Here is a 14,139-nt window from a genome sequence, read left to right on the forward strand (position 1 = left end):
GCAGAAGCTGCACACAAAAGGGGAAGATTTGCTTTCTGCCCTGTGAAAGGCTGCCACACGCAGGGGTCCTATTAAGACAGCTGGAAAGTTGCTTCGGTGTGTTACGCTTGTAAGTTTCATTGGTGACTGGTTTTTGATTACACATTTGAATGCTGTGTGTTCCAGGCTGCAGTTTTAATTAGGAGCCAATACTCTTTTTTTTTTTTTTTCTAGTTGCATTTTGCACTCTTCTTAGATTCTCCTACATATGAGTTCTTATCTTCTAACAGAGTCTCTTACACCCCTTCAGAGTGCGTCTCTGTCCTGGTCTCTTCGAGGTAACTTTCATTTCCTTATGTTTTAAAAGATGTGTTCACCCTTGTGTCACCAGGTCTTGCTTGAAAGATCAGCCCATGAGGTCAGTACTCAGAGAAGTGTTTTCTCCCACAAACAGGAGGTGAAGAGCAGACTGTTGCACACTTGCTGGTGAAAGGAGATGCCACTGCCATCCACACCTCTTGTTTTTGTTTCATTAAATCAACATTAATGATGCTTTGGTGTCATTCTGTAACTATTGGCTTGCATATTTTTTACTAATGCTAGTGTTGAATGATTTCTGAGACCTAAGTCTAAGAAACTTAGGTCTCAGCAGCAGAATCTTATGATTCATTAAGATATTTAGTTTTCCGACAAAATGCTAAAGAACCTGTGGGAGGCTGTGTTTTGCATGCAGACGCGAAAGTCAAATAACTATTTTAAATAAAGTTGGGCGGCCGGCCACTGCTGAGCATGCCGGGCTGCACATGTGTCTGTCTCCTTAACTGATGGCTGCAGCTATGAAGAGCGAGCGCTGTATCTCGAAGCAATAATTCAGAACCATCGCGAAGTCATGACATTCGAGGATTTTGCAGCCCAAGTCTTCTCTCCCTCGCCCAGCTACTCCCTCAGCGGAACGGGTGAGTGTCTGCATTATTCTCCTCTCATGCTTGAGACGCATTCGAGTAGCAGATGTACACCTGTTTTTCACAGATAAATGCTTGCAAATTTAAGAAGAGCATTCTCCCTCTGAATCAACTAATGAATATCAAAAGGAACGATGACATTCATTTTAATTTGTTTTGTATCCATGCTGTTCGCTCCTTTCCTTTCTTCAGCTATCCTGTTAACCCCCAAATCTAGCAAGGTTAATGAACTTTTTCTCAGTCGTGTGCCCTGGTTCATTCAGGAGCCTGGACTTCTTGCTGAGCTGGGAATATGTTATTTAAAAGCAACGCCAGAATCAGTGCTTACTTATCAAAAAGGAGTTCCTCACAGTCGAAGCTGTTGCTACTAATGCTAAATGGGGATTAGGCAACCAGGATACTGGGGGTCAGGGATTAACACAGGAGACACGGGGACAGTGTCCCCGGGCCAGTCATTACTGTGCCACGCGCCTCTGTGGAGTGGCCGGTGTCATGTGGGCACGCCACCAGCCTAGCCGCACCTGGCGTGGAGCCCGTTTTGACCATGGCTCACATTCATTGTCATTTATTAGGCCAGCAGAAAATTGCAAACATTTCCATAGGTTTTCTTGGTTTTAGGCACTTATTCTTTATTTCCAATTGGAAAAAAGTACACTGCCACTTAAACTGATGACATCACTGTTTTTTCAAAGGACAGAATTATTTCTTGAAAATTTCTGTACCTAGTTACAGATTAATTGCCTTTCAGAGAGTTAAATGGGATATTTAGTCAACACGTGTTGAAATCCTCGTTCGTCTTCTTGGTTTCTGTAGGACTGAGAGTGCTGATAGATTTCTAACCTGAGCTGATTGTCTCCAAACACTGCCTTCCATCTCCCGTCCTGACTTGTTAACAAATATCTTACACACAAAGTGAAAAAATTAAATTCACTGAAATAAATCACTTCCAAATAAAATCAGCCATGCATCATTGTTTAACATCCCTGGCTGTGGTCCTGGCCTCCGAGCTTTGTGTGGAGATAAGAGGAGAAGCCTGTGCAGGCCGGGAGGGAGCAGCAGGCAGAAGGCTCCGGAGATAAGAGCCTGGCAGAGGTGGGGGGCGATTTACATAATCGCGCGCTTCCTGGGGAGGCGTCGGGAACACAGGATGGTCTCTATTGATCTCTGCTGAACTGGAATACTAAACAACATGAGGAAAGCTTATGACTTCAAGCTTTGATTAACATTTCTTACATTTAAAAAAGTAGAACAGCTGTGAATTGAATTCTTTTATACACTCTGCCAATATCCTATCTAAGACAAAAAAAAAAAAATCTGTGTCAAGGGAAATGAAGATTTCATACCCAGTCTGGCCAGAGATTTAAAATGGTTTCAGATTTCTCACTGAAAGAGCAGGAAGGCTCTGTAGTGCGCTGATTTTTAAAGATCTCATTCAGATTTTTCCCATCGAGGATACTAGGACTTGATTTTTTGGTACAGGTCCTTTTTTTTTCTTTAATTCTGAAGAAGTCATTTTATTTCTTAAAATTAAAGGAAAAATTAAATGATACTTAGATGCTTACATTCTTTAATTTTTATAATCTTAAGGTTGTTAAGATGTTTTAGAAATAAATACTGAGGGGTTCTATTATATATATATATGCCTATAAATAATGTAATTTTAGAAGTTCGTGTGTGAGACTGCTGGAGAAAATTGAGGTCCTGTGATCTCCAGTTGGACAAGACTGTTGATAGACTTCTTCAAGAAGTTTATATTTTCTAAATTACTTAGCAGAATGAAGATTCTGACAGTGTCATAAGGGTGGAGCATTGGAACTTTAATAAAAGGAACATGAAACCAAACTTGAAATATCAAAGCCAATGGTAGTTCTTTCTCCTTTCACATTAGCAGTGGAATGCTTAGGCTTCAGTGTCAAGTGGTACGGTTTTTATGTACCTGTCGCACCTATCCTAGAGTGGGACCCCAAAGCTGAGTATGGTGTTCCCTTAGCACTTAGCACAGCTGCTCTTAATGGTTAGGAGGAAGTAGACAGGAACTCGGTTGGAGCTGAAATGTGATGGCTAGGCAGGGGCAGGGCATCCGGTGTGGTACACGGGCCCCTACGGCTATATCCTCTCCTGGGTATGTGCTCTTTTACTTCTACCACTACCCTTACAGATGAGAGTGCTATGTCGTGTATTCCTTGTGCCTTTGAATTTCCAGGGACAAGTACAGTCAAACCCTTGATGAACCAACAGCATAAACTAAAATGCCGAGGTTCAACCTGCTATCCCAAGCTACGAGCCAACTGGGAAAAGTGACCCTGAGCCACTCACGCTCCCACCATGCACTTGGGCCCTGGGCCTCAGTGTCACCAAGCCAGGTCTCGGCTCCTGCTCACAGGCATAGATGTATGTGTACATGGCCTGAAAAGCAAGAGACTTGATGTTCTCTATGCATCCTCGTGACAAGGGCCTTGTCCTAGAAGAAGAGGGCTCACCTGTACACTGTGTGTATGCCACACTGCATGTAACACAAGTCAGTGGGCAGCTCTCCTTGGCAGAAAGCCCCGGCAGCCTTTGCAGGCCTGACTTGTGCTCAACGAGGAGATTGCTGGCTAGTGCCCCATATCCACTGCTCTGTTCCTGCACCCAGGGCGCCTGGGCAGGGGATTGAGTTGCACTTTCCTCCGCATGATTGACGGTGGATAGAGGGATAACGTTAGCACACAGGGCCCACCTTTTCTCAGGAGGTTTTCAGAAAAGCACCCATTTTCCAAATTAGAAAAAATTGTCTTAAAACAGCTGCCTTGGGCTGAGGGTTTAGCTCAGCCGCATAAGTGCCTGTTTAGCAATCTCCAGGTCGTAAGTTCGATCCCCGGCACTAAAAAAAAAAAAAAAATAGCCGCCTTGCATCTGCTCCATCTGTTAACATGTTGAGGACTCCCAGCTTACAGTAGGAGCTGAGCTGCTTCTTTACCTAGCCCTGTGCTTTGCCGCCTTTATTGATTCCATCTGTTACTGACTGGGAATACATAATTTGAAAGGTAGCCAGCGTTCCAGTGCTGCTTGCCATTAACCTCTGCACATTCTGTGCACCCACATCCATGTGCATTTAACCCACACACCATGGGCAGCAGAGGTGGGGTGCAAGTGGTGCTGAGGAAGGAAGCAGCCAAGCAGCCTTCAAAGGGTTAACTCCAGGCGCCCTGTGTGGCTGGCAGGGAGGCACTGATGTCATCCGGGCAGCTCTTAGCCAAGTGCATCTGTTCACCATGAGGTCATTCTTTTGCATGCTAATGACTTGGAGAATCCAGTGTAATGCTCCACAGGATCGAAAAGGACACAAACAGCATACATCTTTACCTTTTGGAAACTGCTCTTAAAGAACAAAGAAAAAGAAACTTTTGCTTGCACTTGTGATTTTTTTCTAGAACTGCTTTAAGGATTGCATCTAGACCTCGAAACCTGGGGGGATCCCACTGTGTCTATTGAAAATGAATTCCCAATCTCAGTTATAATTGCAGCTGGCAATGTGGAGGTCACAGAGCATAAGGATATCTCTTTGAGCCCCTAAATTCAGGAGTTTCCGGTACTGTGATCAAAAGTTGGTGGCAATGGACATTTGCCCCAAGGAATGTCTAAGACAGCATTAAATGAGACTCTGCTCAGTGCGCTGGTGGCCCTGCCTCTGCACAAATGCCAGCAGTGTCCAGGTCACCTCCCGACCTCAGTTCTGCTGTCCAGGGCCAGCAGGGGGAGCACAGCCTTTGTTTGCTGTTGAGGCGCCATAAATACCAATGCTGATGGTTTCCAAGGCCTAATGGGCAAAGCCTCCCCTTGTGTAGGCTCAGTCGCAGGGGCCACAGGATTCAGAGCCTCACCTGCCCCATCCAGTACTGCCATGTCAATACAGGACATGTTCAAGGTTTAAAGCAGATTAGTCTGAGTCAGCTGGAGATGCTGCCACCACTCTTTCATTGTCCCCAAGTGCAGACTTCCATCTCTGCCCTCCTGCGCTGGCTGTCTCAAGGAGGATTGCCTTCATCTGCCTCATATACAAGTCTGCTGTGGTTCTTTCCTACAGCAGAATATCCTAGTATTTGTAGAACTTTACCAAAGAATCTGCCTGTTGTCACTGGGGAAGTTTTGGTAGCCGATAAAATCTGACAAAAGCTGCAGATAAACCCGGGCATGATGGCACTCAGTATCCTAAGTGGCTAAGGCAGGAGGATCACAAGTTCAAACTCAGCCAGGACAACTTAGTGACTTAGTAAGACCCTATCTCAAAATTTAAAAAAGGACTGGAGCTGTAGGCCAGTATGAAAGTCCTGGGTCTGATCCCCAGTATCACCAAAAAAAAAAAAAAAAAAGAAAGAAAAAACAAAAAGAAAAGAAAAGAGGAAGAAGAAAGAGGAAGAAGAGAGCAAGAAGAAAAGCTGCAGACAGAAGCTCCCGTGTCACACACTGGTCCCAAAGTGACTGTGGGCAGGGGCCACAGGCTGGTCCTCAGCAGCCTCAGCCTGGAGTGGTCACACCAACACCACGCAACCTGCCATGTCCTCCACAGTGTCACCTGGGATGTGGCAGCATGTCCTCGTACCCTGGTCCTGACAGGCCCAGCCTGTTGGCTCTGTCCCTGGTCGGTGAATAATCAACTCAACCCCAAAAGCAGATAAGGTAAACCCTCACCCTGCTCTCCAAAACCAGTTCCTGTTAGGGTCCCATGCGAAAGGGTCCCACCTGAGGCCCCTCCTGCAGGGTTACCTCCCTGACCGAGGCAGAGGAGCTTGGTATACTGCTCATAGTATCCCTACTTACTTGAAATAGAGCTGGAAGGGACCCCAAGAAACTCAGGCATCACCCTTCACATGAACTGACTGGGCTGAAGACCTCACCATGAAGCAACAGCCAAGGATCCTGGACACCTCACTCTCCTCAGTCCAATCCCATGGTCAGAGCGCAGGCTGCCAGCCTCTCATTCTTAGTAAAGGCCAGGCTTGCACCAGGGGACTCCATTCAGAAAATTCAGACCTTTTCCTTAAATACAGGTTCTCAGACATCACCAGCAATTTCAGATCTCACAAGCAGCCCCTTGTGCCTGCAGCCCACATGGCTGTTGCTGGCCAGTGTCCCCAAAGCTCCATGGACAGCTCACATCCCACAGGACGCTCTCCTTCCTGTTGGCCCCAGCCCACATCTTCCATCCACGTATCAAGCTCAGTGTTAGCTGCTTTTGCTTTACTCTTAAAAAGAGTATTGCTGTTGCTTCATGCCAAAGCATTAATAGAAAGTTTTTACACCCTCACCCTGTTGCCTCGCTGCACGGTGCTCTGGAATTCCTGCACTGCAGTGTCCTCAGTATGCGGTGTGCAGCAGGCTATGTGGCTCCATCCTAAGGCCAGCTTACTGTGCTCAGTGGACCTGAGTCTTTACCCCCAGCAAATTCTGCAGAGGATGACACTTGCAGCCAGAGGGCATGGAAAAAAGCACCTGTTCTGTGAGTGGTACAGGTGTCTCCAGACATGGCCTGCGGGGCCTCGTGCAAGACAGAAAGCAGACACCTGTAGTTGTGCATCCACTGTCCCCTCCCCTCCCATCTGTTGGAGAAAGTGGGCCTGTGGTGAGCACCATGGCCAGACCTGATCGGGCAGCCTGGTCATGAGGAACTGAGACAATGTGAGAAGCTTCTGCAGGCAGCGCTAGGAGGAAGGTCCCTTGTTGGCCTCACTGCCCATAGCGGTCTGCCTTCTGCTTATTCATCCCTCCATCCTTTTAAAAGACTCTTGGTGTCCTCTGGGTCTGGTCTGGGACAAAAAAGTGAGATGGACACTTTTTCCATGTGATCTGTGGGCCCACAATGCTGCTGCTTGTCTCTGAGTTGGCTCCCTCACACCAGTAGCTGCCGCTGTGCAAGATGGGCCTAAGGACTTGAGGTGACACAGAGGACTTCAGGGGCCTCATGTAGGCCTGAAGAGAAGGGAGCCTTATTGGAGAAGAGCTGCTACTAGGAGCCATTGGGCCACTTGTTAATCAACCCAGATTCTATAGCTGTAGCCATCACTATGGTGATGGGTTAGCTTGGGGTGGCTTGGGTTAACTAGGGGTAGAGGGTCCCCTCAGAGGGGCTGTGCCACCTGCCTTGTGACTCTGGGAGAGGTAGCAATGTACTCATGTGTACAAAAGCATCCACCAGTCATCCTGCCAGGGGATTTGAATGTGCCACTCAGCAGCTAAGAACCAAGATGCCTGGGAGCCTACAGACAAGAATAAGAGCAAGGAGCAACTTGCCTGATCCCAGCACTCCGAAAGGCTGAGGCAGGAAGATTGGGAGTTCAGGCCTAGCCTGGAGAACTTGGCTACTTAGCAAGACCCTGTATGAGAAAAAAATTAAAAGTAGTGCTGATGAAGTAGTAGTAGTAGGAGGAGGAGGAGGAGGAGGAGGATAGGAAGTGTGGAGAGAGCAAGCAGAGAGCAAGAGCTGCCTGCTAGAGCCCCGCCAGCTGTGGCCGGGACTGGGCTGAGGTTGGGCCATGCAGTCCCAGAGCAAGAAGGGGCCATATCCAGCACACCTGCTTCTGGTGTGCCGGAAGGTGCGGTGGCCCTCTCATGGCTGTGTCCACAGTCCCGACCCCAGCCGTGCAGGGCTGGAGGGCAGGTGGCATCTTCCTCCTACTCGGCTGCTAATTACAGCTCTGGGGACACCAGGACAGTTGCCAGGAGATGGCTGCAGGTACCAGGAATTTTCCTCGGAGGTGGTTTTTGGAAATGAGTCTTAATTAAAGCTCATTTGAAATAACCTTGAGAGCTGAGGGGAAGCTGGAGCTCCTGATGCCCAGGTCACAATCCTTGTGGGCCACATGATGGCCCAGTGTCGCCTGGCCCAGAAGGTTGTCTGAGTGCAGCTGCAGCTGCAGGGTTCCTGGAAGACGCAATGGTTTTGCTCACATTTCTGTTTAGCAACCAGAGCAGAGGCCGCACAGAAGCTTTTCCTTGGCACCTAAGCCTGCGGGTGGAGAGAAGGAAGTTATTTTACCGGATGCTTTTCTGGAGAGCTGAGGTGGGAGAGCCAGGACCAGACCCGTGAGTAGCGCAGCAAAGAGAAAAGCTGGGTGGTTCATTTTCTCTTCAAATTCCCACAAAAGGCAAGAGAGGAAAACAAATTCTTAAAGATGGGCAATGTGCCCCTCAGTTTTGCTGCAAGAAGGAAAGGTAAAAGGAAGGGAGGGGGACAAGAGAGAGAATCTACCCCGTGCACATGGTGGGAATTTGTTTCTCTGCAGCGCTTCTGCCTGGGAGCAGAGAGCACGGGAAAGGAAAGCTCTCTTTAGTCCCTGAGAGGATGTGAGGCCAGGGCTAAGGGTCCCGCTCAGTGGCAAGTGCTTTCCCAATGGGGAGACAGATGCAAGAGACCGGGACAGGCCCAGAGCAGAACCTGAGGCAATGGGATCCCAATGCAAGGGACATATTTTGCCTAACTGTACCCCACACCGGAGTCACCCTGTGCTTGTGCAGCTGTGATATCCATACTCCCGAGCAGGATGGGCTGATCTGTGAGGGTCCTGCTCTACTGACCTTGGGGTACCAGAGCCGCTGTCCCTGAATGCATTGCCCCAGGAGAGACAGTGCAGCTACGCTGGCCGAACCAGCTGGGCCACATCCAGGCAGGCAGTATATACCCATGGGCAGAGTTGAATGGCAGTCCGAAGCAAAGGACTCCACAGAAGGGAGAGGGAGGCCTCCGCCCCTGGGCTGCCTCTGCTATACCATGGCTGGGTGCTGAGACCTGGAGTCACAGAATGCCCTGCACAGCCCGCGAGTCGGGCCTTCAAGCAGTCGTTCCCCACAGCTGTGGACATAGCTTCCCAGGTGGGGAAGGCGAAAAAGTCTACTGTGGCAAGGGCAGGGCCTGAGCAGGCACATGGGGCAGAAGTGCATTTTAAATGGGGCTGAGGAAGGTCCAAGAAGAGAAGGAGGTCAGCGAGGAGCCAAGGACAGGGCACAGATGCAGCTTCCCGGCACATTCAGGGAGCGCGAAGTAGCAGGGAGGGGCTTCAGGCTGGTGCCCTAACAAGCCGGGCACCTGTGGCAGCTGTGGGGCCATGTGCTCAGCCCACTCTGAAAGCTCCCTTTGGCCTCTGTGGTAGCAGCGGCCTGGAGGAGAGGTCTTGGCCTGCACTGCTGCAGGCACTGACAGCACGTGACTGGATGGGACCTCACCCCAGTGTACATCAAGACCTCCACCTCCACCAGCCCCCTTCTAAGACATTTCCAACTAAGAACCACATCCGCTCCACTCAGCCCCATTCCCCCAGCCATCCCCAATCCTGGGTCACCACCAATCCACTTTTGTCTCTTCACTGCACCTGTTCTGGGCATTTTGTAGGAGTAAATTTTGCAGCCTGTGACTTTGGTGACCAAGGTCCCCTAGCACATTCTCAAGGCTCACCCATGTTGCAGCAGGTGTCATACGTTGTCCTCCATCCTTGAGACATTAGGACTGTCTTCTCCTTGGGGCTGTTGGGCACAGCCCTGCCACTCGCTGGGGTGGCTTTGGTCTGATGACATGGGCACCTGCCATGGCCACAGAACTAAAAGCTTGGCACTTGTGCTTTGTGTGAGCTGAGAGGGTCTACACACCTCTCCGCTCACACATGCAGCCTGCTGAGAAGGCTGACACTAAGATCCTTGTTTTAAATGTGTCATTCAGTCACAGCACTTTGGTTATGTGAGACAAAGTTTCATGTAACCTGTGTTCAGGCTGGCCTTAAATTCACAGTGTATCTCAGGCTGGTCTCAAATTTGTACTGGTCCTCCTGCTTCAGCCTTCAAGTGCTGGGATTACAGGTGTTGCTACCACACTGGGCTCAAATGTAATCATGTGTCTTAAAAGTACATTACAGGTGGGGAAAGGAAAGAGAAAAGTGTGAAAATGTTTCCCCATGAACAGCCACTACTCTCAATGTTGCATCAGCGCACAAACAGGCTGTTACCTGTCCCCTATTCTCTTCCTTCCTGGTGGTCCAGCTTCCCTAGTTTTGTGCTGCAGAAGCAGAGCTGATGGACAAGGTCAGTGACCAAACAGAGGAAACCAAGCCCAGAGCCAGGGCCAGCCCACCAGAAGCCACTATTGCCCAACTGGAAGCCCGGAAGCCATCCCCAGGCCTTTGGAGATGTTCATTAGGCTGGCATCCCTGGCCCCACCAGTGTGGCTGCATGTGCAGGGTCACCCACCACCAGGTTCCTCCCCAAGCCATTCCAAGGCTCTGAACATCTCAGGCAGCTCTGGTCCTGCTCCGCCTGCCTGCCTTCTGCTACGACAGTGAGCACTGGGAGTAACTGCCACCCTGGTTGGGGTGTCTCCCCGTGCCTGTGCCAGCCCAAGTCAGCATCCTTCCTCAATACTCTGGACCACACTCTTCTGTCTGACCCTGCTCAGCATTAACCTGGGTGGCCATCCTCGGCAGGCTTTCCTCCAAGTCAGGAAGTTTGCTTCTCACCTTGCTCCTCTGTTGTGCCAGTGAGCACAGCTGGAGAAAAGGCACCAGGAAGACTCACAGGTCTCAGAGCATTTGCCAGGCAGACCTACGAGGGCACAGCCCATCTCCACCGGGCCTGTTATTCCCTGGGTCTCCATATCCAGGGCATCAAAGGCATCATGCACCAGGCCCAAAGAGCACCTTTCTGGAAAGTGACTGCTGGGTCCTCCAGATGCACAATGGGTTGAGCATCAGAGTGAAAGCCTTGGAGTCTCCCCTGTTCTCCCAGCACCTAACACTGAGGTCAAGAGTGACATCACCTTCGGGACACACACAGCCTTGGAACCCAGTGTCTCTCAACTTTGTTTTTCCCATTAGCACCCAGCCTGGATCCTATGGGAAGTGTCCCCATCTCCAGGAGCACCATGAGACTGTGTGTTCCTTTATAGTCATGGAGTTTGAGTTTACGTAGAAAGCATTTCTGCCTGAACTGTAAGTGTAACTCCTTGCCATCTGCCAGAGCCCAAAGCAGAGCTGCTGCTTGCTTCCTTCACGGGGATGGCACAGAGCCTGCACTGTATCTGGTGCATATCTGTGCCCAGCTGATGAAAAGATGGAAGAGCTGTGCTTGGAGACACTCCCCTGTTCTCAGGTGCCACGTGCCTCCGGTCTTGTTCTATCTGCTTCTCTAGGGGTGCACAGGGTAGCTACAGCTTTGCACTGCGCCCTAGAGATGTGTGGGAAGTGGACAGTCTCCCCGTCCTGGTGCCTGGGACCCCACCCTGCAGGAGTGCTGCCTGTATGTCAAGGCCAGGCGACACTGGAGCACCAGCTGCCTCTGCCTCACATCTCTGTCCGAAGCCGTGGCCTGGCAGTTGCTGAGCCCTTCTTTGTGGCCCAGCACACCACACCAGGCTGCGTCTGGGGACACTTGGGAGAGGAGCGGCCCTTCCTCATCAGCAATTACAAACAAGTCCTCCATTGTCAGCGCACCATCTGCCTTCTCGGTGTCCACCAATCAGGGTCTGGGTGCATAGCACAGCCAGGCTGGGGCTGCAGGGAGCTAGGTCAAGGAGCCCCTGGTCCCAGCCACCCCAGTGCACTTGGGAGGGTGTGCACAGTGTGGTGCTTTAAAAAAGCAGAAGCCCCTCCCCTGGAGGAGGACCTTGGGGACCCATCAGCCAGAGATCCCAGTCTGCTGCCTGCCACCAGCTCCATCCAAAGCAGCTTGGGTCACGTGGAGCAGCATTGTGCATGGTCGGCACTAGTCAGGGAACACGGAAAGCCCCGGGTCATCTGGGGTCCAGTGTTACTGGAACTCCTAGCCCTGGGCAGTCTCCCTTCAGGGCCACAGTGCTGAGTGCATGTCAGGGGATTGGAAATGTCATCACAGAGGTGCTTGTGTCTTCAGGAGACCCTACCAAGAGACTGGGCCTCTCCAGCCCCCAGCATCCTGGACCACAGCTGGATGCCAGACTGGCCCCATGCCAGGCCCTGCAAAGGGGCTGCAGAAGGCCCATTTCCAGCTATAGCCATACGGACATCAGTCCATGTCACTGATGGGTAGTCTCTGTCCAGACTGCAAGGTGACACTACATTCCAGAGAGTTGGGGTTGAGATAAAATGCCCCTCAAAAAGGGGGTGCCTCAGCTAGGAAGCTCTGCAGTGACATAAAGTGGAGTAGAGGTACGGAGAGGAGACACCTGTCATGTTGTATAGAGACACTGAGACCCTGCTCCCTGGGCTGAGAGTGAGCTCATAATCTGACTGTACCACACAGTCACCTCCCTGTGTGCTGCAGCCAGGGATCCCAGCGTGGGCTGACACACTCTGCACAGTTCAGAAACCTGCAAGCAGCCCAGGGCATTCAGCGGTTTTCCAGGCCTTCCTTTGAGTCCCAAATACTTGGCTGAAAACCTCTTTATCTGTGACCCTGATTGGGATGGAATCTGTCAGGAGAGCTTGGGCACTGGGAAAAGACCCTGGCTGCATCCCTGGCATCGTCTTGGGCTTCTGCAGGGTCTGCCCTGGGGTCATCCTAGGCTCCTGAAGGTTCTGCACCAGCCAGTTGGGCAAGCTCATATTCACTGGATTTATGCTCTTTCCTTGCAGATTAGAATTCAGAGAGGCCTTGTTACGGTACCTGAGTCAGGTAAGCCTGCTACTTCCTCAGATCTGCCCAGCCACCCACTTGGGGAAGGGGTGACGCCCCACAGGCTTCTCTGCCGCCAGCATGGCTGCTTGCCAGGCCCTGCCTGCTCTGCCCTGTGCCCACCTCACCTGCTCTCTCCTGCTTGTGTACCCTGCGGAACCTGACACCAGCACCTGCCACCCAGGAAACATCTTTGTTGCCACCCTTTGTGTGCGGGGCTGCAGGGATCCCAATGGCATGGGGCCACCCCCTTTTGTGTTGCACATCCCCAGAGGAAAAGGACTGGGAATAGGCCGATAGGGTGGGGCACATGTGGCCTCCAGCCAGGAGAGCCAGCTTTGAGGGTAAGGGGACCAGCTAGAGTGGAGAAGCAGACAAATGCTGGGGGACAGAAGGTGGAAAACTAGTCTAGGATCCATAAGGCAGGTCGCTGGAGCAGGTGTGACCTTGGGCCTGGGCTTCCAATGTTGGGCCAGGGGTCCAGCCCTGCCTGTGGTCTGCAGTGGACAGCAGCCCATTGGTATAGCTGGCTGAAAAGCAAGGCACACAGACTTCCTGGGCATGAGGAGCTGTATGGGAAATAGTGGCGCTGCCACTTGAAGGAGAAAGCTGGGTGAGTGTTGTGCCCACCAGGTCGCCCCAGCAGGACACTAGAGTCCAGGCCCAAGGCTGGTCCAAGTGCCAGTTCTAACCCTGTGCATCCCATGCTGTCACTCTGCCTGGCCCCTCACTGTACCCTACCAGGCTCTGAGGTTGGCCCAAAGGCTTAGGAGCTCTCAGTGGGTCGGGGAGAACAGGGCTGTGTCACCCCCACAGGGCGTCCACAGTGCAAAGGCTTCTGCTCACAGGCCCCTCAGTGCTCCCTGTGTCCCACCCCAGCCCTGAGCCGTGCTCCCTGCCCCCCCATCCCAGGCGCAAGGGACACATAGGAATCATGGACCTGGGCCTGGATACGCCAGGGAAGAGGTTGGGCTAGTCCTTGGGGTGTGGTGGCACCAGCTATTGCCTGGCTCCAGAGTGGCTTTGCCTTTCACCCCAGCCAGTACCCTGCCTTCAGAAGCCTGGGGCTTCACTGCAGCATCATGTCCACCTGGTTGAGGGATACTGCTGGCCTTGCCTGTCCCTGTGGGTGGTCACAGCATGGGGCAAGGTACAGAGTAAAGGTTCTGCCCTTCCTCCGTGTCTCTGAACCATCTGCCCTGATGCCAGCAGTGGGTTGGGCACAAGTTGGGTGTTTTCTGGGGTTAAGTCCCGTGCATTTCCCCTTCGGCCCGCAGGCTAGGGTCACTCACTCACACCTACAGCCACAATGCTGAGAGACCGTTGAAAGGTCCAGAGCCACCTGGTTTTTTCATTTTTCCTCATGGCACTGGGTGTGGAACCCAGGGCCTCCTGCCTGCAGGAAGGTGTCTCCCTCTGAAATCACCTAAGCCCTGTCCATCTGGCCTCCCCCAGCCTCAATTGGAGCCAGAGTGGAGAATACCCATGGAGGCGGCAGCCCAGGCAAGGTTGGAGCCTTGATTCAGGCTGTGCCCTAGAAATGAGAGGGATGGGGGGTGTTGACACTGTCTGCAGATGCTCATCCTCC

General features: G+C 51.6%; 1 protein-coding gene across 7 annotated transcripts in view; it reads left to right on the forward strand.

Moving 5' to 3' along the window:
• Ralgapa2 (Ral GTPase activating protein catalytic subunit alpha 2) overlaps positions 1-14,139 on the forward strand; it is a 256,314-nt gene that overhangs the window by 239,143 nt on the left and 3,032 nt on the right. For 4 of the 7 annotated variants that reach the window (XM_063248618.1, XM_063248619.1, XM_063248616.1 and 1 more), the window contains exons 40-41: positions 814-935; positions 12,512-12,551. In XM_063248618.1, coding sequence (XP_063104688.1) covers positions 814-935; positions 12,512-12,516 — 127 coding nt within the window. In that variant the 3' untranslated portion in view covers positions 12,517-12,551. The other 3 variants (XM_063248621.1, XM_063248620.1, XM_063248622.1) reach the window with 1 other exon arrangement.

The sequence above is a fragment of the Cavia porcellus genome, unplaced genomic scaffold (genome assembly GCF_034190915.1).
Source record: "Cavia porcellus strain 051 isolate PalLab524CR breed Dunkin Hartley unplaced genomic scaffold, mCavPor4.1 scaffold_5, whole genome shotgun sequence".
In the NCBI taxonomy this organism is placed as follows: Eukaryota; Metazoa; Chordata; class Mammalia; order Rodentia; family Caviidae; genus Cavia; species Cavia porcellus.